General features: G+C 26.1%; 5 protein-coding genes across 5 annotated transcripts; 2 read left to right on the forward strand and 3 right to left on the reverse strand.

The window, feature by feature from the left end:
* Positions 1–42: 42 nt before the first annotated feature.
* On the reverse strand, positions 43–5,846 carry PmUG01_13024200 (conserved Plasmodium membrane protein, unknown function; the record flags this gene model as incomplete). Its single annotated transcript, XM_029007216.1, has 2 exons — positions 43–204; positions 561–5,846. The coding sequence occupies 2 exons, from the start codon at positions 5,844–5,846 to the stop codon at positions 43–45; spliced, it is 5,448 nt and encodes a 1,815-aa protein (XP_028863628.1).
* Positions 5,847–7,920: 2,074 nt separating this feature from the next.
* Positions 7,921–9,651, reverse strand: GPI (glucose-6-phosphate isomerase, putative; the record flags this gene model as incomplete). The annotated part of the gene is made up of 1 exon (XM_029007217.1): positions 7,921–9,651. One exon carries the CDS (start codon positions 9,649–9,651, stop codon positions 7,921–7,923), a length of 1,731 nt encoding a protein of 576 aa, XP_028863629.1.
* Positions 9,652–12,422: 2,771 nt separating this feature from the next.
* Positions 12,423–13,355, forward strand: PmUG01_13024400 (conserved Plasmodium protein, unknown function; the record flags this gene model as incomplete). The annotated part of the gene is made up of 1 exon (XM_029007218.1): positions 12,423–13,355. One exon carries the CDS (start codon positions 12,423–12,425, stop codon positions 13,353–13,355), a length of 933 nt encoding a protein of 310 aa, XP_028863630.1.
* A 454-nt stretch (positions 13,356–13,809) lies between these two features.
* ERA (GTPase Era, putative) lies at positions 13,810–15,381 on the reverse strand (the record flags this gene model as incomplete). Its single annotated transcript, XM_029007219.1, has 1 exon — positions 13,810–15,381. The coding sequence occupies one exon, from the start codon at positions 15,379–15,381 to the stop codon at positions 13,810–13,812; it is 1,572 nt and encodes a 523-aa protein (XP_028863631.1).
* Positions 15,382–18,877: 3,496 nt separating this feature from the next.
* PmUG01_13024600 (ataxin-2 like protein, putative) lies at positions 18,878–22,965 on the forward strand (the record flags this gene model as incomplete). The annotated part of the gene is made up of 9 exons (XM_029007220.1): positions 18,878–19,748; positions 20,064–20,182; positions 20,428–20,603; positions 20,811–20,917; positions 21,098–21,130; positions 21,257–21,433; positions 21,592–21,692; positions 22,010–22,123; positions 22,252–22,965. The coding sequence occupies 9 exons, from the start codon at positions 18,878–18,880 to the stop codon at positions 22,963–22,965; spliced, it is 2,412 nt and encodes an 803-aa protein (XP_028863632.1).
* Between the last annotated feature and the right edge of the window lie 627 nt (positions 22,966–23,592).

The following is a 23,592-nucleotide window of genomic DNA, read 5'->3' on the forward strand; positions in this document are numbered from 1 at the left end:
TTCATTTTTTTGCTTATTTGCTTTTTTGCCTATTTTGCTATTTCAATTTTTTTTGCTTTTTTTTGATATTTTTTTTTCGACATGTACCTTATCCCGCTTGTGCACTATGAAATTTCTCTGAGGGCACGGAATGACAATGCTCATGTTATTTTCCTTGTTACATCTGTAAATGCCAATAATTATTGCGCCCTTTTTCAGATAGTTCTACAAAGTAAAGGCAATCAATCACGTGAATTTATGACGCGTAGGGTCAAAAAAATTAAATGTAAATATTCGCGTTTGTACATTTGTACATATGCACGCACAAATGCCCATACATGCACTCATACATATACACACATACATATACACACATACATATACACACATACATATACACACATACATATACACACATACATATACACACATACATATACACACATACATATACACACATACATATACACATATACATATACACAAATACATATACACAAATACATATACACAAATACATATACACACACACACACACACACACACACACACGATACAAACTTCGGCCTTGCGTGTCAAACCTGAAAGAGGAGGAAGAAGTGCTTCGAATGGAATTTTGGATTAACTGCTTTTTGCAATAAATTGGTTTTCATTTTTTTCTGACTATCAGTATAAGTACCATCTATAAAAGCTTCAATGGCGGAAATGTTTAAGGAATTATTTTTGATTGGAAACGTGTAACCAATAAGGTGATATAGTAACTCATCAATAAACAAACTAGCTGATGTGAATTGTAGAAAATATAAATAGAAATAATAATTATCTACAAATATATGTTCAATTTTTTTGTATATATTTTCAACAAGTAGATTTCCATATTTAAAAAACTGAATTTGCTTTTTATAATTTTCTAAAAATAATAAATTATGTGCTTTGCTTATACTTATTTCGTTCGATTTTTTTTTTTTAAATGTATCAACATTTACATACACATCGTTATTTAAATACTGCACAGATAAAGTGTTGTTTAGTTCCATTAGTAAGTAAATATTTCTTTTCTTTTTCTTTTTCTTTTTTTCTACTTCTTCTACGTCTACATTTACTTCTTCCATTTCTTTCTTTTTCTCCTTTTCCTGTTTCTTATTACGTAGTGATTCGATGCTCTCATGAAAACTGCTATCCCTTTGTATTCCCAATTTTTTTTTTATATAATCATTATAAAGATTAGTTTCTGTGCTTTCTCTAAGGTAGTATTCAACAAAAGCACTGTTAATATCTCTCCTTCTAAATATATTCTGAATGTTGTTAAAAATTAGTATCAAGTCACTATCGTTATATTCACACATGTACTCAAAATAATTTATGCTTTCCGCTTTTTCGTTGTATGATATAACATTTTGATGTGATTTTAATTTTAAATAATTTTTAAATATAATACATTTTGTACATTGTAAAATGCCTGCAACAACTAGATTGAACAGAATTAAAGGAGATTTCTGTATATAGCACACATTATACTTGGACAATTTATTATTGTATATATAGGATGGTATCTGATCACTCAGAATAATTATATTATGATTTTTTCTTTTATATAACACTTTTAGAAATGTATTTAACGACTCTGGCCAATATATCAATATTATGAAATCCGTGTGTTGCGAGTTTTCCCCTTTTATACTTTTTTCTCTTCCCCTATTTTTCTCGCTTGATTTTCTATTCTTTTCTAACGGGCTTCCTTGACTAGGTCGCACTGGATTAGGTCCCATTTCACAAGGTGTCATTTCACCATTTTGAACTTCGTTCTGTAGTTCATCCCCTTCATCATGCACTATTTCTCCATCGGAGTTACAGTTATATTTTTCTCTTTTATCCATCCTGCTATGCTTTTTGCTATGCTTTTTATGGTCATGTGGGACTTTTTTTTTCCCCTCCTCTAACTTCTTGTTCACCATCTTTTCCTTCTTCTTCCCCTTATTCTTCATCTCTTCCTTATTTATGTTAACTCGTTGTTCTCCTTTTTCAGTTCCCTCAAGTAAAGAAGAATTGTCCATTTCATAATTACGACTGTTGCTACTATTTGATGTGCTGCTAACAGAAGTGTCGCTATTCGACGTACCTCTAACCGACGTGCCATTAGGATATGAGTTTTTATTACGATAAGGTGCTTCTGCGTTTTTCCTTCTTAGGTTAAAAATTTGAATTGCTTGTAAATAATTCTCTACTCTATATATATTTAAAACAGGATTAAAAAATATATTATTTTCATTTTTTAAAATCCTCATTTCTGAGTAATATGTGTTTTGATTATTGGTGTTATGTTCTTCAGATCCTTCATCTGGTGCATTTCTTTGGTTTTTATTTCTTGGTGTTTTAACAGAGTCGATATTATCCATCCAATCTAAATTTACTTTCTTAATATTTTGAATTTTTTGTAGTATATTATACTTATCTGTTAGTACGATAAAGTAAGTATTACTAGATGTGTATACAAAATTAAGTGGATTTAATTTTATCTCATTGTAGTCATTTATTATTCCTATTATGTAAGCATTATAATTCATATACATATACTGCACTATGGTTACAAAATGAAAATTAAAAAAAGAAGGCGGTAATTTAATTTTATATATATTATATTTTATGCCTTTTATATAATTTACATAATTATTATAAGAACTGTAGAAGAAATCTTCATCGAAATTGTGTGAAAAGAAACCTTTATACATACTTTTCTTTTTTGTATCTTTCTGTAAATTGGCATATAAAGACTTACTTTTTTTGTTTTTATTAATATTTAGGTGTACTGCTTCTGTATTTTCCTTTCCCTTGCTTCCAACATTTTTCCCGTTTGTATTTCCCTTAGTGTTGACTTTTACCCCCCTGGAAGCGTCTATTTCTACTTCTCCCCCCAAAGAGTTCACCTCTTCACCCCCTACGCCTATCTCTCCACCTACTACATCCGCTTCTTCCTTTTCTTTTGACTCATCCTTTTCACCACTTTTGGCAATATCAATTTCGTAAAAGTCATTCCTTCCACTGCTGTTATTACTGTCTTTGAACTTTTTGCTTTTTTTCGAGAGAACACCATTCTCAGTGAAGTACTTCCTTGAGTTCACAAAGGAGAGCAACTTTAAGTGAAGCTTATATTCACCCTCATCATAATTACTTTGACTTCCTCTACTACTGGTACTATCACGACTACCTCTATTACCAAAACTTCCACTCTTGGTATATATATTTTTTTTTTTTTTTTTTTCCCCATCCTTCTTGCTTCCAGCGCTTTCCGCTCCACTGGTACTTCCGAAGGGAGTCTTATCCGGTTCAATGATTTCTTCTGGGTTATCAAAATACTTGTTTAATATATAGGTGTGCTTAAATTTTAACTTCTGCGGTGTGTTGATGAAAAATAAGAGTATTAGCAAAAACATGCCTGGGCAGTCGTCGACAGTTTTTGCAAATAGCTTCATTTTTAAGTCATTCAGACACACTATATTTCTGTTATTCCTTTTAAGTAGAATATTATGGTTACACATGTTATTTAGTAGAACTGATATGTATTTGTTGAAAGGCCCTAGCGATGTTATTTCATTATATCTCTTTAATGTTTCCATATCATTATTAATATTATGATGTGTGTTAATAATATTATTGCATATAAAAATACCACTACTATATGAAATGATTTTTTTTATTTTTAAAGGAAATGGTTTATTTAAATCGTATAAACATAAACTTGTTTTACAAGCCCCTTTTTTGTTTAATAAACGTATTATATTTATATAAAATTTTACAGGTAAGCTTGTTAATATAATAATTTCATCCAAATTACTGTACGAGGATTGCAACTCGTTGATTATTACATAAAGAGCTATTGGTTTGATATGACCTATTATAACAAAGTAACGTGCTCCTATATTTGGAATTTTTCCATATATTTTTTTTTCTTCTACCATATGATTTTTTAAGTAACGTATTTTATATTGTATATATGTAAAAGTCATAAAGATATAAAATATATAACTAATTTTTGTTTGTAATGTGAAAGGGAAACATGATCCTTTGCCCATACCAGCTGTTGATACTGTTTGCATCCCAGAGAAAACATAATCATATATTTCGTAATCTCCTTTACATGGGTGTTCCATTAATAAATGTATACACGCATATGTATATATAACAACTAGTATTTGTATTGATAAAGTAATAACAGGAAAATTTATCTTATGGTGATAATTGTTCTGACCAAACAAATTTTCAATTCGTAAAAAGTTAAGAAATCTAAATGGTCCAGATAAATATAACCATCCATATCTTTTAAATTTTACATCAGTTATAAAAGAGGCAGCAACGTATAAAAATGGTGTATTCATTAAGTTTAATAAAAACCAATAACTTAATATATGGTTAGAAGAAAAAAAAAGAAATAATTTTATGCACAAGTCATACAAAATAAAATATTGCAAATATCCTTCAACAGTTTTATATGCCTTAGGTAGATAATCAGTATTCCAATTAAACATACCTGTGTCTATATCTACATTATTTCGACGTAAATGTTTATGTACCTTAACCCATACCATATGTAATATGAATGTTATGATCAAATCAGCTATTAAAAAAGAAGTATTTTTACAAAATTTTACAAATATTACTTTTATATTTACTATAAACTTAAGAAAAAGATTATGCCATCTTGAAAAATCATAATCATTTTGTACATGTTTATTTCGGTCATAGAAACTATGTAATGTATAATTATTTGTATTTGATCTGAAACCAGAAAAATAACTAGTTTTCCATGTTTCTAAGCCTTTTTTTTTATAAAATATTTTATTAACCATATAACAGAAATATTTCTTTTTATTATTTTTACAATCCACTTTTTCTTCTGTACAGTCTTCATTTTTCATATTTAAATATTTCTTATCATATAGAAAGGATCCAATCTTTCTTTTATCATCCTTTAACTCAATGCTTGAATTCATATTTACTTTATATTCATCTTTCATTATTTTAACATTCTGCTTATACTCTTCTTCTGATTGTACCACATTCTCAGTGTCATTCAGTTCTATATATTTTATTATCTTATCCTTAATTTTCAACGTTTTTCTTTGATCATTAAAACAAATCTTTTCATATTCTTCACAACTATCTATAATATATTTTTTATTATTCCCTCCTTTTTTTAAAACATAATCATTGATTTCATTCTTGCTGTACCTCCCATTTTTTTTCCTACTCCGTGTATTCTTCTTTAATATACCATTGACATCCTTTCTGTTCCTACTTCCATTAGTTCCTTGGAAATTTTTATTGTCGTCTTCGTTGTTTTCTACGTTCACTATATCGGAATTTTCTATCCTCACTCGGGAACTTTTACCGTCCACTACTCTGCTTCTATTCCTACTTCCATCCCTGTTTCCATTCCTGTTACCATTCCTGCCTCTTCCTCTTACCTCACCATGTTTGTATCCTTGGTGCTCATTCTGCCCGTTGTGTCTGTCGATGTTTCCCTTATCCAAAAAATTCTGATTCATGTAGAGAAAACTGGTATCTATTAAGTTATCAATCTTTAAGTCCTTGTTATTAACCTTTCTCTTTGAAAGCAAATCTTTTTTTAGTGAGTACGTGTATATTTTTTTTTTCCTTGTTTTATAAAATAAGGTGTACTTAACTGAGTTTGCTATTTCTGGTAATATGGCCAAAATGTACGATATAGTATATATAAGCGCCAGTAAGGGAATACTCAAGTAGCAAATAGAATTATCATACATAACCATGAAGTCCAGGAAAAAATATGCAGTTGCCAAAAAAATTGTAAGAAAAACGATTCTCTCGAGTACTACGTATACCCTCGCCATCTTTCCTCGCGTCTGAAGGGGGGGAAATGGAAAAAAGAGAAGAATTAAAGCGAAAATACAAAGTATATAATGCGAATAATAAATATACGTAATAGCGGGTAAATAGCTATGTAATATACCCTAAGGTGTCACAACGCATATATATTATCGTGCATGCGCAGTGCTCTAAACACGCACCCCGAATACATCCCAAATGAGGCAAAGGAACAGCAGATCAGTAAAACAGAAAAAAAAAAGAACAAAAATTTTAACATAAATGATATACAAATTTAGGTAAATGTGCACGAGTTACAAGTAACCTATGAATAATTTAAAGTAACACTCTCCTACAATTTCTCTTTTTTTTTTTTTTTTTTTTTCATTCTACACACTGGATACATCCAATTGCATTTACATGCTCTATATCATAGTAGTCCTTTTCTGACTTTATTTTTTTTTTTTACATTTGGAAAAAAGTATAGTTCGACTTCTAACTAGAATGCAGACGCTTTTGCTGAGTAATTTGAACAACGCATATAAGTTTGAACACAGGAAAAATAGAGGAACGGTTTGCTGAAATTAAAAACTTTTGCAGGAAAAAAAATAAAAATATACATAATGCTAAAGCACAAGGCAAATAAGGTAAAGTGCTATACGATGAACTCCTATAAATACCATAACGTGGAAAATTATCAGTTCTCTTTGACATAGTAACAATGGTTCTGAAATTGACTCTTTTCCTTTTTCGCTTTGATTCTTATCCTTTTCATTTTTGATAATCAACCTAATAGTGTATGCGTATTTCTCTTTCTTTCACAAGTTCGTGAGTATGTAAGGATGCATATACATATATATATGTACACTCGTGCGTGCACTTGTTTTTATCCTTCTAAATGCTTTTCTCCTCTTTTGTCAAATTCAAACACGAGTATTCTTAGGTGACATAACTTGTTTTTATATTTCAAAAATACTTTTTGTTTCTTCAAACAAAATATACATATATATATTTTTCATTAACTTGACAAATTATTCTATTTAATTTTTTTTTTTTTCACTATAAAAATTTAAATGTTAGATCAAACTGGATTATACGTAATCTGCCACACATATTGCAAACCTATTTATCGTAATTTCTGCTTTAATAGCATAAACAAATCGCCGAATGTGTATTAATGACACTAAGCCTTTTTTTGTATATATTGAGATATACTCTTATGAAATTTATGAAATCAAAAAATACTTTTTCTTTTTTTTCAAAGTTTTTTAATTAAAGTCTGTCAATAAGTTAATCAAATGGGAAAATGTGCAAGCGGGTATATATATATGTACACTCATATATACATGAGTAATGTACGAAGAATGGATATGTGCACGTAATGTGTACATAAACATATATACATAAATATATGTACATAAATATATATATATATGAGCGTATATGCTTTAAAAGAGTAAGCTATTGAGTTTTCCTTTTGCGTTTTAAAATATAAAATTCTTTTAAACTGTGGCTGTAAAAAAGTAAATATAAACTTATAAACCCATTTACGCATTTACGTATATAAGTATGTTTATATATATATTTAATACACATAAAACATTTAACATTTTTCCTTTTTCTGTTTCATTCGAATTGTACCGTAAATACATGATAATCTGATAAATGTAAATATGAAAAATGGAAAGGTCAAAAATTGATGAGCGCATTTATTATATAAATGCATAATTTTAAAAAATTGCATAAGCATATATACATAAACACGTGTATAAAATTGGCACATATATTTGATGGTGAAAAAAATTAAGTGCGAATGTTTTTATAATTATAAAAATATTGGTCCATTCTTTTTTATAATATTTTTCGTACAAATTAAACATTAAAAAAAATGGATTTTTCAAAAAACGAGTTTTATTTGTGCGCATTTTTTTTCTTTCCCAAAAATGTAATTTATATGTGCGTATTTTTTTTAATTTATCGTTTCTTCATTTTATTTTTATTTTTTAAAGTTTTCCTTTTTTCACATCTTAACTTCTTCACTTTCGCATTCCTTTACTCCCTCACTTTCATCTGCGCAGTGGGCGAACTGGAAAATGCAAACTAATTGAGGTAATAATTTAACAAAATTTTTGTGGATTCGTTAAAATTATAGGCATCCAGGTTCTTATGTGCCTTAGTGTCATGAAAATAATCTCGGACTTCCTTCGCTAGCACTTTTCCTAACTCAACACCCCACTGATCGAAACTGTTAATATTTAATAAAAATCCTTCGGCTACAATTCTACTTTCGTACAATGCTAAGAGTAGTCCACAAGTATAAAAGTTTAACTCATCGAATAGAAGTAAAGTAGATGGTCTATTTCCTTTAAATACTTTATGGTTTAGTAATTCAAGTGGTACTTTTCTTTTACTATTTTCGTTTTCTTCTTTAACTTGCTCTACTGTTTTTCCAATTGCTAATGCATCAGCTTGTGCAAAAAAGTTGGTCATTAATTCATCATGGTTACTCACTTTTTCATTTTGAAAATGAAGAGGGAAATGAGAATACTTGAAACCTATTAATTCAACAGGTATTATTTGTCCTTGATGTATTAACTGATAAAAACTGTGTTGTCCATTAGTACCTGGTTCTCCAAAATATACTTGACATGTATTATAATTAATAAAATTATTATTTCGATCTACTGATTTACCATTACTCTCCATGGCTAACTGTTGTACATGTGTAGAAAATTTTAACAGATGTTGAAAATATGGCAAAACTGCAATATTTTTACAATCAAAAAAATGATTATTATAAAAACTTGTTAAAGCTAATAAAACAGGAATATTATCTTTATTATTTGTATTTAAAAAATGTTCATCAATATCATGACAGCCATTTAGGAAATTTCTCATATTTTTATATCCAAATGCAATCGATAAGGGAAGCATACCTACAGCACTTGTAACTGAAAAACGTCCTCCAACCCAATCCCAAAATTCAAAAACATTCTCTCTTACTATTCCAAATTCATCTGTTAACTTTAAATTTGTACTTATAGCAACCATATGTTTACTTAATTGTTTTTCATCTTTTATTTTTAGATTTAACCAATTTTTAATAGATCTAGCATTTAACATTGTTTCAGCTGTTGTAAATGTTTTTGATATTATAATTACTAGCGTACTTGTTTGATCTAAATCATATATTGCTCTATTTACATCATTCGGGTCTACATTAGCTAGAAATCGTACATCAAATATATCGTCATTATTATTATTTAAACTACCAAAATTATCATTGTTTGTATTTTTATTTAATATCTTATTATAATAATAAAATTTCAAAGCCTCATATACAAATTCTGTACCCAAATACGATCCTCCAATACCTATACATACTATATTTTTAAATTTTGTATTTATACATGTTTTAATATTTCCATTTCTTATATTATCTGAATATGATTCAATCTTTTTTAACACATTATGCACATCTTCTAATATATTTTTATTATCTATTATAATTTTGTTCGTGTTTATTTTTTCTATAGGTATTCTTAATGCTGTATGTAAGGCACTCCTATTTTCAGTTATATTTACCTTTTCCCCTTTAAATGTTTTTTCAATTTTTTCCTTTAATTTTATTTCTTCTGCATAATGAATTAATTTGTTCAACGTTTTCTCACTATACCTCTGACGAGAAAAATCAATATAAAAATTTTTAAATTTTCTGATTAATAATTGAGATCTCTCTTTTTCATTTAAATAATCCTTTAAATGTTTCTTCTTCTCTTCCTTACTAAGTTCAATTAGCTCCTTATAACTTTTTAGGGAAGTAATATCCATTATTAACAAGCAAGAAATTTTAAAACAAAAGAGTGGGGAGGCGAGCGAAAAAATAAAGTAAAATAAAAAAAATAAAATAAAAAATATAAAATAATACAAAAAATATAACATAAAAAAAAAAATAATACAAAAAATATAAAATAAAAAAAAAAATAATATAAAAGCTAGAAAAGGGAGAAATTTAAAATATCGCTAGACTATCTTCACACGAATGAGATGAGCAGCACCCGCTCAAGCATATGTCTCTATATAAGTGCACGGTAATGTACATATATATATATATATATGTGTGCATATATGTATATATGTACACATACGTAACAGTACAGTTGCACTTGTGTCTTTCTATATCTAGATGAAATACATATAATTCAAAATTGAAAAAAAAAAGCAAATATTTTGTTACAATTAAATAAGTAAGGCATTATGCACGCGTACACATACACATGCACATATTTGTACGTGTGTACGTTCGTAAGTTTACATATATGTGTACGTACATGTACATGTGCACGTAGATGTACAACTTAGCTTGAATTTTAATCTGAAAATACGATATACTGTTCTAATTCCTAAACAACTAAATATATACAGTTAAATAAAAACGTAACTAAATATGAACTTTATCTAATTTTTAACTGTGAAATAATGTTTCTTTTATTGTACGTTCATAATTCCATTATTTTATAATTATTATTTTTTATTATTTTTTCTATTTTATTATTTTATTTTATTTTTTTATTTTATTTTTTTATTTTATTTTGTTTTTTTATTTTATTTGTTTATTTTTAATTATTATTTTCATGTAACGTATTACATAAAAATATTTGCAAATTAACTTTTATCCTTTCAATTATTTTTATACTTATCACATGGGCATTAGCAACATAATAAAAACACAGATATACATTTTTCTAAATCCTATTTTATTTTTTTAATTTTACTGTATAATATTTATATATTTCACATAAATAAAGGGTTTGGGTTTCAATATAAATATATTTATGTATTTTTTCTTTTATTGTGGTATCATTTTTTACAAATACTTTAAATTGTTTTTAATATATTAAATATGATATTATTAAATAAAAAAGAATATACAGAAAGAAAAAAAAAATTATAAATATTAGAAAGCTAAAAAGGTAAATAATTTCACTGAATTGTACATAGATATAATGATAAAAGGAGAAAAAAAAAAAATGTTATATGTTATATGTTATATGTTATATGTTATATGTTATATGTTATATGTTATTTATTTTTTTTTTTTTTTTTGACATAAAGCAGAAGAAAGAATCTATGTTTAAAATGTATGTTTAATAATTAACAGTACTTTTTTCACTTTTAGTAAAGGTATAATAAAATATGTTACTAAATATAATTCTTCCACTGCTCAATTCGTTTAAGTACCACATTAACACATTCAAAAATAAACACTAAAATATTATGGTTTTCAAATAAAATATGACTTCTATTTGCACTTAAAAATGTTTTTATAAAAAAAAATATATAAATTCTCAATTGAACAAATGAAAAAAGAAGAAAATTTGTCTTCTCTAGCTGAATTAAAACTCAGAAGCATAAATGTATATAGTATTACTTACGCTTTCGGAATTAAATTTACATCTCTGTTTTTAAAAATTAAATTAAATTAAATTTATCTAGTTAAATGACAAATGGATAGTTAAAAAAAAAAAAGAAAAGAAAATTAAGAAAAATAAGGAAAGCAAGAAACAAATAAACGTATAAGTACTTAAATAAATAAACAGTTAAATATATAAACAAAAAGAGTGCTTCCGCTTTAAAAAAAATGTCTTCGTAAACATCATAAAATTATCTTTGTAATGCTTAAAGTATGATTAACTAAAATTTTTTGTGTTTTAATTTTTTTTTTTTTTTTTTTTATTAACTACAATCATTATTATTGAATGGTGAATAACATACATTCCCATTTTTCATTTCATTACTATGTAATATTTATTCTCGTAATATTTTTTTTACGTTTTTTTTGCCAAATTCCTTTAAAATGATAACTAAAGGTCTTTATATATTTTAAAGGGGTGTTATGGATATATACAATGTATTTATTATATACATGTATGCTGCAATTTGTGTAATTTGTTAATATATAAATCAAAAAAGGTTTTTAAAAGTACACTTTTGGGTAGGTAAAAATAAGCATAAAAATATATTAATATTTCCTAGGTGAAAAAAAGAATAACGGTTAACAGAATAATATACTGAAATGAAATATTAGATGGAATTTGTAACAAGTAAAAGTTCAAGTATGCATATGTAGCAAGTGTACTTATATATATATATCTTTACGCAGTATATATATGTTTTCCTTACCCATACTCATAGCATATATCCATGCATATACACGTATACGTATGTATAGATATATGTTTTTGGTGTATTTATTAACGTACATATAAAATAAAAATGGAAAAGTAAAGCAGTCCCCAACATTTTAAATATTCCTTAAAAATTAATAGTGGACTATTTTGCAAAAATAGAAGAAAAGAAAAGAAAAATATAAATACAAATACTAGTACAAATGTAAATAAATAGATTATACATAGTTGCGCTAAAACTAAATGAATACAGCACACAAGTTTTAAGCATGTATAACACCTGTATTTCTTATAATGAGGAAATATTGAGATAGCGTAATATAAAAAAGTAAATATTGTATAAAAGCAAAATAAGCTAGATGTTCGCAATAATCTGTACTAAATAAATAAAAAGAGAGAGAGAAAAAAAAAAAAATGAATAAATATTTACTGTTGAATTGTAATAAATGTAAACATTTTAATTGTGTTAAAAGGTTCAAGTGTTTAATTAATAATTCTATGGATGATAAAAACTTAAAATGGAGAACGACTAACGAGTCCTACTGTGAATATATACTAAGTCCAGAAGAGGAAAAAGACTTAAGAAAAAACCATTTATACATAATCTCAAGTAATGCTATAAATATAGACAAAAATATAATACATGAAAGTATTAAAAATTATAAGGAAAATAATAATATTTCTGCATATTATAAAAAATTAAATTCGAATTTAAATAATCTGAATAGTAAGAACAGTATTATTGTATATTATTATTTTAATTTTTTAAACGATTTTGTTCAAAAAATTATGGGAATTCCCATTATAAATTATCTTTATAATAATATATTTTTGAAATATAGAATAAATATTCACACTTTTATTTCACCAATATATGAAAGAATAAACAATGAGGAATTGTTTTTAAAGTTTCATTTAAGTAAAAATGATGTTCGTGAAATAATGTATTTTTTATGTATACATGTATGGATATATTGCGCCAAGTTAAATATGATAAATAATAACCATTTGAAAATTTTATTATGGGAAAAGATATGGGACTATTACAGAGCTTTACTTATAAAGTACAAAATTTCAGAATTTTGTTTTAATACTTACCTGATTAATATGCAAGAATATTCTTTAGGTTTTTGTATTGGACTAGACGAATGTTTAGGCAAAGAATTTTATGCAGGAAATATATGCAACCTTATCTTTAATCATATTTATAACGAAAATGAACAATTTAAAAATTCGAAAGAACTAATAAATTTAACCATTTACTGTATAAGGATGTACCACTTTATTTGTCGCTTACCTGATGAAAATTTTATTAAAGCTAAATTTACATGGCCTGACATGAAATAATTTTTCATAATTTTATAATGTCGCGTAGTTTTATTATTTAGCATAATTTTAAAATATTTTATTATTTAATATAATTTTACAATTTTTTTTTTTTTTCTTTTTTTTTTTTTGTACTTGTAGTTGGCCATTTATTTTTCATTTTAAAAACTTACCAAATAAGAGATTACGTTAAGTATTTAATGATAGGGTTGGAGGGGGGAATAAGTTTAAAAAAAATTTATACTTTTTCATACTAATGCAAGAACAAAAAAAATAAAATAATATAGTATAATACATTAAATGAAAATAAGAAAAAAAATTATTTATACAATCAAGTAGCTACTTCAACATGAGCAACGGAAACCCCAAAGTAAAATGCATTGTGCATGTATTTTTATATTCACCTAATTACATGATTATATACACGTGTTAATATATTTACGTCCTTATGTGCGCATTTGTGTGTGTATAGCTTTTACACGTTGACAGACTTTACATGAATGTGTACGTACACATTTTGGTCCCACAATTTAGTCAATTTATAAGATACATTTTTTCGCATATTAATTATTAGCTTGTTGTGTACACCACAAATCATCTTGGCTACTTTTGCACTTTTCACTATGATTTGATATTCAATTATAAGACAGTTATTTAAGTTAACACACCATGATAACATATGATGTTTAATTTTATAAGGAACATCTTTATTAAACCAGCAATATAAGTAAGTATTTATTAGCTGTTCAACAATTTGTACTTTGCTTAAAGTAGTATTTGTATCTTTGGGATATACCCAAAATTGATTTTTTGCTTTATGTTTTATTATATAATCTAGTAATTCTTCAATTCCTTTATTATATTTAGCAGATATAAAAAATATATTATCAAAATTTCCATTATTCATAAATTCTTTGGCTCTTGCATTAGCCCATTTATTATGTGTACATAAATCTACTTTATTTAATACTAATATTACAGGAGGGATAACTTGTTTTCTTTCAGCATTAATCACGTTATTTTTTGTGCGCATGGTGTTGTGTTGATATGATTCAATTATTTTTTTTCTATTTTCAAATAAATTTTTTTTAACACTCTTATCATTATATTTGGAATCCATTTCCATTGTACTGGAAAAATATTCAATAAACTTCTCATCTTTCTTTTTCTGATCATCATTTTCATTTACTAAAAAATCCCCCATATTTGGATTGCCCCAATAGTTATTCTCATTGTCATGTGGGATTTTATCATTTTGTTCAAATTCGTTTTCATCATAGTTATTAACATCATATTGGTTGAAATTTTCTTTATATTTATCATTATCACTGTATAGTACACTTGAAGGAGGGTTTCTTTCCGCTCCACAATAGCCTTGGTTCCCACTTCCACTCTCATTACAGTTCTCACTTTCACTCTCACTGTCACTGCAATATGGTACTACATTTTTTGGTGCTAACATTCGAACTATATTAAGAATGTCATACGTTGGACGTTTTACTGTGTCTGCAATAAATAAAACGAGGTCTGCTTCTTCATACCCCTTCCAAGCATAACTCACCAATTCTTTACAAAAGTTTTTTTTTTTATGAGATGGAATAATACCAGGGGCGTCAATAAATATTAGCTGAACATTATCCTTAGTATATACTCCCTTTATATCTTGTTTGGTTGTATTAATTTTTGGTGAAACTGCTGAAATGGTTTTGTTAAGTATTGAATTTAATAGAGAACTTTTACCTGCATTTGGTGCACCTATTAGAGCAATTTTAAGAAATTTCGGATTTTCTGGTTGTTCTGGTATTTTCCATGTATTAATATAAGCACTTTTCGGTATTACTCCTCGAGTTATATTAGGTGGGTAGTATTTACTTTCTTTTTTTTTATTTTCCTCTTTTCTTTCTTCATCCGCATTTACTTGGCTTATTTTTAATTCATTAGAATGTGGTTTTGCTCTTATGTATCTTTCTAATATAGAAAAATTACGAACAGATAAAAAAAAAATTCCCCATCTGCTGTTTGGTCCTACTAGGCCAGGAAAGCACATATTTCTTATTATCTTAGTACTTATATTAGTATTTACATTAGGCATACACCGATGCATAAGAAATAACTCCAGGTGTCATTTTAATACAGCCATAAAACTATAAAGAAAGAATAACTCATTTGTTCAGTTTTTTCTCCTATGTAGAAAATTTCTATATATACCCAATTTTTTTTTTTTTTTCTTTCTTAAAACTGCTTGTAAATATATCAGCTCATCTGCACAGTTAAAGGGTTAGTACAATTTTATCAACACATCCGCCAAATGATACTAATAATACGCGAAAAGCTGTGAGTTTTTTTTTTTTTTTTTTTTTTTTTTTCCCTTCTTTACTAGGTGTATATTGCATATATTGTGTGTTTTAAAAATGAATGAAATGATTTAGCCGTAAATGATATACTACGACATTCACGTGTTAAAAAAAAAAAAAAAGAAAAGGGAAAAATTGATAAATTGGTTAGCTGCCAAACCTCTTAACCTATTAATTGGCTAATTGATTAATTGTAAAAAGTGCCTTTTATAAAATGAAGCCTGAACTTGTTAAGAAAAAAAATTTCTTTTTTTAATTTTATAAAAGTTCGTTATACCACATAAATTATGCATAAAAAAGTTTGTAGATTTTGTGTATAGTTAAAATATGGTAAGAAATATTTTAAGATGAATAACCACCAATAACATTTGTTAAATGACGCAATCGCTTAACTGTTCTGTTGAGAATGGAAACTTATATTTAAAAAAAATTAGCAATAATTACAACATATCGCGTTACTATCTCGAGTAGAACAAAATGGTATAATATAAAAATGAAATTAAAACGTTCATAAATAATTTATTCTACTACCATTATATATTTTAAAAACATTTAAACAGGACAATGTTATGCTTTTAACACATAACAAGAGAATGAAGTTTTTCAGAAGGGTAAGAAAAGAATGTGTACGGGTATATACATAAATGCATATATATATATATATATATATGTATAATTGTTCATTTTTTTTTTATAGTAAAGGCATTCAGTTTTAATTTAACCAAAATGTATGAATAGACCTGGGTTATTTTAATCTATATATAAGGATGTTATTTTTGACCTTGCGAATATAATCTCAAAATGCATTTTACGGAAAATAAGGGATAATAAAGGAGAATTAAAATTATTTAAACTGTAAAAATATATATATAAGGGAGGACAGAAATAAAAAGGAAGGGAATAAATGAAAAACGAAATATACATGGATAACATTTTATACGGTAAAAAGATGAATCTTCTTTTTTTCCTTTCTTCTTTTGTTCTTATTTCAAATGGCACGCGAGTACCAAAAAATATACTTAAAGAACAATTTTTATTTTATACCAAAAACCTTTTTTGTATGTATGTAGGGAAAGGAAAAAGGAACTTCAACAACTACATGAACTGTTTTATAAACTCATTAAAACATTCGTTTAATTTCCTATGTATGCAATTGTAAGTTCACTGTTATCTATATAAGGAATAATAAAAATTTAAATTTTACATATGATATATAATTCTTAAAGTTTTTACTTAATTAGTATTACTTTATACATCCTTAATTACTCCTTTTCAATATTTCTTTGCAAATTTCTTTTCACTATTATAATACGAAAATATTTTCTTTTCTTAAACAGAGATTTGCTCGTATACATAGATACATACTCATTTAATTGTTTATAAAAATTTGCTTAAATTTCTTATGTTGAACATTAAAAAACGGAGTTACACCCCAAAAAAGTTACGTTTTTTTTTCTTTTTTTTCATTTTTCCTTTTTCTTCATTTTTCCTTTCTTTTCTTCATTTTTCCTTTCTTTTCTTCATTTTTCCTTTCTTTTCTTCATTTTTCCTTTCTTTTCTTCATTTTTCCTTTCTTTTCTTCATTTTTCCTTTCTTTTCTTCATTTTTCCTTTTTTTTCCTTTATTTTTCCTTTTTTTTCCTTTATTTTATTTTTTGCACCAAAATGATAATTTTGTTTCTGTTTGAAGCACTTCACGGGTTAATGGCACATGTATGGAATGAAATCTAAACGTATATAATTACATATATTTATGAATAACTATGCACATATTCAAGTACACATTTAAGCATATATTTTATTTATTTTTAATTTTTAATTTTTTTTTTTTTTTTTTTACATACAATGTATTTTTCTTAGTAGTATTTATGACTGTATTTATTCTAAATGAATACAGAAAAAAATTTCGTGTTTATGCCAATATAAAGATTATAATTGAAGCACTAAAAAAAAAAAAGAAAAAACATGTCAGCACTTATTTGTTGATGGTATAACCTTCTGTGATCAAAAAAAAATAAACCTCTCAAATGAAAGTTGTATACATATATATATAAATATATATATATATACATATATATTTATTTATGTACTATTTAATTTTTTCATATAGGGAGAACCATTTGAAAAGGAAATAATTGCAGTGAGTATATGAACAATTTTTTACTTTTGTACTTTTTCATATATAAATATTCTGCTAAATTAATGCTGCTAATATTGATACAAAAAGGATAACATATTTTGTATCGTACATATATCCGTACGGCAATGAAATATTGTAGTTCATATGAATATGTAATGTATATATATAAATGCATATAATGCATGTGTATAAATTTGTAAAAATTTGTGGAGTAAAAAAATATAGCGCATTTCATATGTAGATTCCAATTTAACGTCATATAATAGATAACTTTAATTTGAACATATTTTTGCCATTACATACATGTACTTATGCACGTATGTATGTATATATGTAGATATGAAAATATACACACCTTTTTTTCTTTTAAATTATAAAATTTTTCTTTTTTCATATTTCTGATTTAATTAATTTTTTTTTTTTTTTTGTTTGTTTGTTATATTTACCGAATGATGATATTTTATATTTATTTGTTTTTTTTCATTTAGCACGTTTTACAATTTTTTAAAACTTAATCATATTTATTTTACTCTTGTACATATACCTATTAAGTACGTACTTATATGATATACACATAAGTACTTGCATATATAAATATATACATATATATATAAATATACATGTATACATTTATTTGTACTCTTACATATGTAACATAATAAGTTTTAAATTGCAAAAGAAAAAGAGAACGGTAAAAATAGTGAGGTGCGTTTTTTGCAAAAACAGATTAATTAATAAGGGAAAAAAAAAAATACATAAAATACACAAAATATATACAATATATACAAAATATACGATATATACAAAATATATATATGAAGTGCACATCGCGCTTGTTTGACACATACCTACCCCTGCGTATGTATGCACTTATTTCTGTACACTCCGTTACATATAACAATTTAAGTGAACAAGGAGTAAGTGCAAAGGAGTAATAAATTTTCACCAGTTACGTGTACATATATATATATATGTGTGTATGTACATGTATGCATATGCATGTGTGTATATATGCGTGCGTATGTGCATGTGTGAGCTCGGGGAGATAAAATGAAAAAGAGCGAAAGCGGTAATTCACAAGATATGCATCTTAAAAATGTAAATCAAGAGAGGCTAGCACATGTTATGGCATGTCTGATTGGAAATGAAGTGAATGTACATATGAAAGATGGAAATGAAATAAGGGGGTTATTTCATGCGTATAATTCTACACTAAAAGAAGATAAAAAACAAGTAGATATATCACTAAACTTTGCGAGAGTTTTACCAAAAGATGAAAAAGTGAGTGGTCCAATTAATAAGGCAATGATAATTCCAGAAAATTTATATACAATAATTGTAGGTAAAAATATAAAGCTGGATTTAAAAGATCCAGATGAAGTTAAAAATCTAAATGAAAAATTTAAATTAGATGGAGATATATCGGAAAAAAAAAAAAAGTTCAATTCTAGTATAGTTAATAGAGAATTAAAAAGATGGGTTTGTGACAGTAATGATTTTGATGATAGTAAATTAAAGTTAGATGAAGAGAATATAAATGAACCATGGGATCAATTTGAACATAATAGAAAATTATATGGAGTTACAACTACATATAAAGAAGAAATATATACAACCAATTTAGATATTAATAAAATACCACAATATGTAAAAGTTCATGCAGACAAAATTGCAAAGGAATTAGAGTATAGGGGAATACATCTTGACCCTGAAGATGCTGAAAGAGATAATAAAGACTTAGATGAAGAAGATTTATTTGGAGCAGTCAGACAGAATAAAGAAAAATTTACAAAAAATCAAAAATTTAAAAAGGAAGAAAACAAATATAAACAAAATCAAGCAAAATCAAATCAATTCACCATTAAAGACTTAAAGGAAAAAATTCAATTAGTCAAAAAGGAAAATGAAAAAAAATATCCAAGTAAAAAAGTTTAACATATTGCAACCTAGTTTTATAATATTATGATTTATGTATGTGCCAGATCTCGTGTCTACTCAGTTGTGTATACATGTGTATGTATACATATATATATTCGTAAATTCCCAATTTTATACCTTATGAGAAAAAAAAAAAGAAAAAGGAAAAGAAAAAATCACATAAGCGATTCTTCCAGCAGCAACTTATATATATTCGCGCGTACATATATATATATATATATATATATATATATAGCAATTGTACGCTTTGTTCATTTTGTACATTTTTTTTTTTTTTTTCCTTTTTTTCCATGTAAAGCAAATAAGCAAAAAAAAATAAATTTTTCTATATCTTCATCAAATGATGAAAATAATTCTAGCAATAGAAAAAATAAAGTTTCATCAAAAAAACCAGTTAACAAAAATTCTGATTTTATTGTAAGATTTGAGTATATAAAATGTGTGTTTTATTTTTTACGTATTTTTTGTTTTCTATGCATCCTTGTGTTTATCCTTATGTTTGTGAGTTACTGTATCATTTACGTTGTGATTTTACATATTCGTTCGCGTATACGTGCATACATACATAAGTGCATATATATATATATATATATATATATATATATATATATATATATACACGTTTATGTTCATATTGCTCATGTGCTCCAATCCATTTTCAGGGAATTAATGCCTTAAATTTGGAACCTGCCTTGCCAAAACTGGACGACAAAACTAGAATTGAATGGATTATGTTCAAAAATAAAACGAAAAATAAATCGTCAAACAAAAAAGACAAATCGACGGAAAAGCAAGAATTTATAACGGCATCCAGAGAGTTTAATGAAAAGCTAACCAAGTAATGAAAAAATTCGAGGCTTTGAAATTGTTCACACATATATGTAGATATATGCTTTTATGTATATTTATGTGTGTGCATATTTTATTGCTGCATGGGTTATATTATTGTGCAAGGATTACACCTTCGTAAGACCCCGTGGGATTACATGATTTGTATATACAACAAGCAGCTCAATGGTACATATCTCTTGTTCATGATTTTTAGTAAAATGAATTTAAATGCAAAGATGTCTAATACAAAACTAAATAAAGGTTACGCAGTATTGAATCAGTTTTATATTGACAATCAGAAGAATGAGTCTAGCATAACAGGTTATGTGACCATAACAAGCTATTCGCTATTATTTCGTATATATAAATACTTACAAGTATTTATGTATAAATATATATTGTACATATATATATGTATAATTTTTTTTTTTTTTTTTTGCGTTCAAATTATTATCGCTGTTTTATTTTTAATACCCCCTATTTTTTTTTACATTTTTACAGAAAAGGTAAAATATAACAACACGCATGAGACAGGTAAACGATGATACAATTTATGACAAGAATTTTAGTACTTCATGTTAGATAAAAATTTTTTTTTTTTTTTACTTTTTTTTTTTTACCTTTTGATTTTTTTTTTCTTCCCCCCTCCCCCACGTATAGATGAAAATAAAATGCAGGGAAATGGAAGTGTGTTAAATATTAATAACATGAATTATAACAAGTCAAATGTTAATACAAATGCAGTGTTAAACAATTCCAATATGCATCCATATGATGCTTACGTTTTAAATTATAACAACTTTAATGCCATGAAAAATAATATGATTGGCCACATGGGTGAGAGAACATAACTTGCACACAAATATGCACGTAAATATGCTCATATATATAAATGTATATATATGTGTGTGTATGTTTATATATATATATATAACTCGTTTAGCAAATCCCCCTGTTTTGTTACACGTCATATATATTATTTATCCGTGAAACAGATTATTATCAAAATGTGACCCAATTACCAGACGCACAAAATCAAAAGTATCCTTATGCCCATCCAAATTTTTACAAAAATGGGGGAGTGAGACCACCATATGTAAGGAGTACATATATACATATAAGTGCACATATATATATATATATATATATATATATATATATATATATATATATCCGTAGTGTACACGTGAGTATGCATATAATGTTGCTTGTTATTACTTAAAGTTTATAATTTTATTATTTTATTTTTTTTTTTTTTCATTATCAATATCATATGACTGTTGATCAATCATGAGCTATTACATGTATATATGTTTGCATGTAGATGTACGTAATTTCATATATGTATACATTTAAACGACGGTGTAATGTGATATAATGTGTATTAATTCGTGGATTTTTTTTTTTTTTTAGCAAAATATGAATTTAGATATGATGCTAAATAAATTTCATAATTCCATGAACAACATCCCTAGTAAAGGCCATGCTCATCAGAAGTCAAATAGTGAACTATGCCCTTTTCCAGTTGTAAGTTACTACCAAGCAGTCATTACCTTTTTTTAAGGCATCATGTGCATGTATTTATATATGTGAGCATTCATGTATTTATGTATTCATTTGTGCACATGATCATTCCTTTTTTATGTTTGGTGCAGAAAGCTGCTGCATCGAAGCACTTGTTCGATAAATTAATAAGTAACGCATTGAGACTCTCAGAAGAAGAAGACTATGTAAATAGTCCCCTTGAATTTAACAGTACTCAAAAATTAAGTTATAGAAATATATTAGGAGAAATAGCATCATTAGATTCTATAAACTCTTGTCAAGAAGCCAATAACTTTTCGAATAATATACCCATGCAACAGAATATATCAAATGTTTTAGTTAATTTTCCATTTATACCTATTATGAACCCCGCAGTGAATAATCGTTTTTTAGAGAATCCCCATTATTTAAGTCCATATTTTCGTAATTATTATCCGAATAATTCTACTCCAGTAAATACAAATAACGCCTATTTTTTTAATATGCCCTTAACAAATGTTGATGTAAATTATTCATCAAATAAAAATATGAATTTATACCCTCCAAGAAATCTACATGCGCAAAACTCGCATATAAATTTTCCAATACCCTCTCATATATCATCAAATATAAATTATGCAGTAAATAACAATAATTCTTTAAATATAATAAGTAATTCAAATGCCCCTAATCCAAATTTAAACATTCCCCCCTATGTACCTGAATTTGTTCATATGAATATGCAAAAATATCCCAATCATCAGTCAGTACCTGTTCCTTTTTTTCCCCAATATCAGTATCAAAATTATTATACATCACCCACACATGGAATGAATAACGCGTAAAAAAGTGGTTTAAAATGTACAGCTAGTTTTTTCTCATAAGTAATAAATAAATATGTGCCACAGATAATATATATATGTTTGAAGCTTAGTTAGCAAGAGCTTGAAATTTTGAATGCTTGAAGGATGGACATAAGAAAAATGAAAGGAAAAAATTAAAAATATTCTGGGAATTTTTTAAAAATAAGACGAAAGGATAAAAATATGGAGGACGTTAAAGAAAAGTTACAAAAAGATAAATAAAAATAGAAAAATCATAAACTGATTGAAAAAAATAACAAAGAGATCGTAAAAAAATAACGAAGAGATCGTGAAAAAATTAGAAAGAATTAAAAAAATTAAAATTTTTTTTTTTTTTAACGTTTCATTTAATGATACTTTTGGTATGAACCTTTACATATCCTAATTATAGACCTAATAATTAACTGTATATACATAAATATAAATAAATCATTCTCATTTGTTTTTCATAATTTTGTTCTAATGCACAACATTAATGCCATATATGTTATACATAGACATATAGTGTGTACAGTACAAATTAAATCATTAAAATAAAGAAAATTTTGTTTACAACTAAAACTTTTTTTTTTTTTTCTTTTTTTTTTTTTTGGATATGATTAATATTTA

The sequence above is a fragment of the Plasmodium malariae genome (assembly GCF_900090045.1).
Source record: "Plasmodium malariae genome assembly, chromosome: 13".
Classification (NCBI taxonomy): Eukaryota; Apicomplexa; class Aconoidasida; order Haemosporida; family Plasmodiidae; genus Plasmodium; species Plasmodium malariae.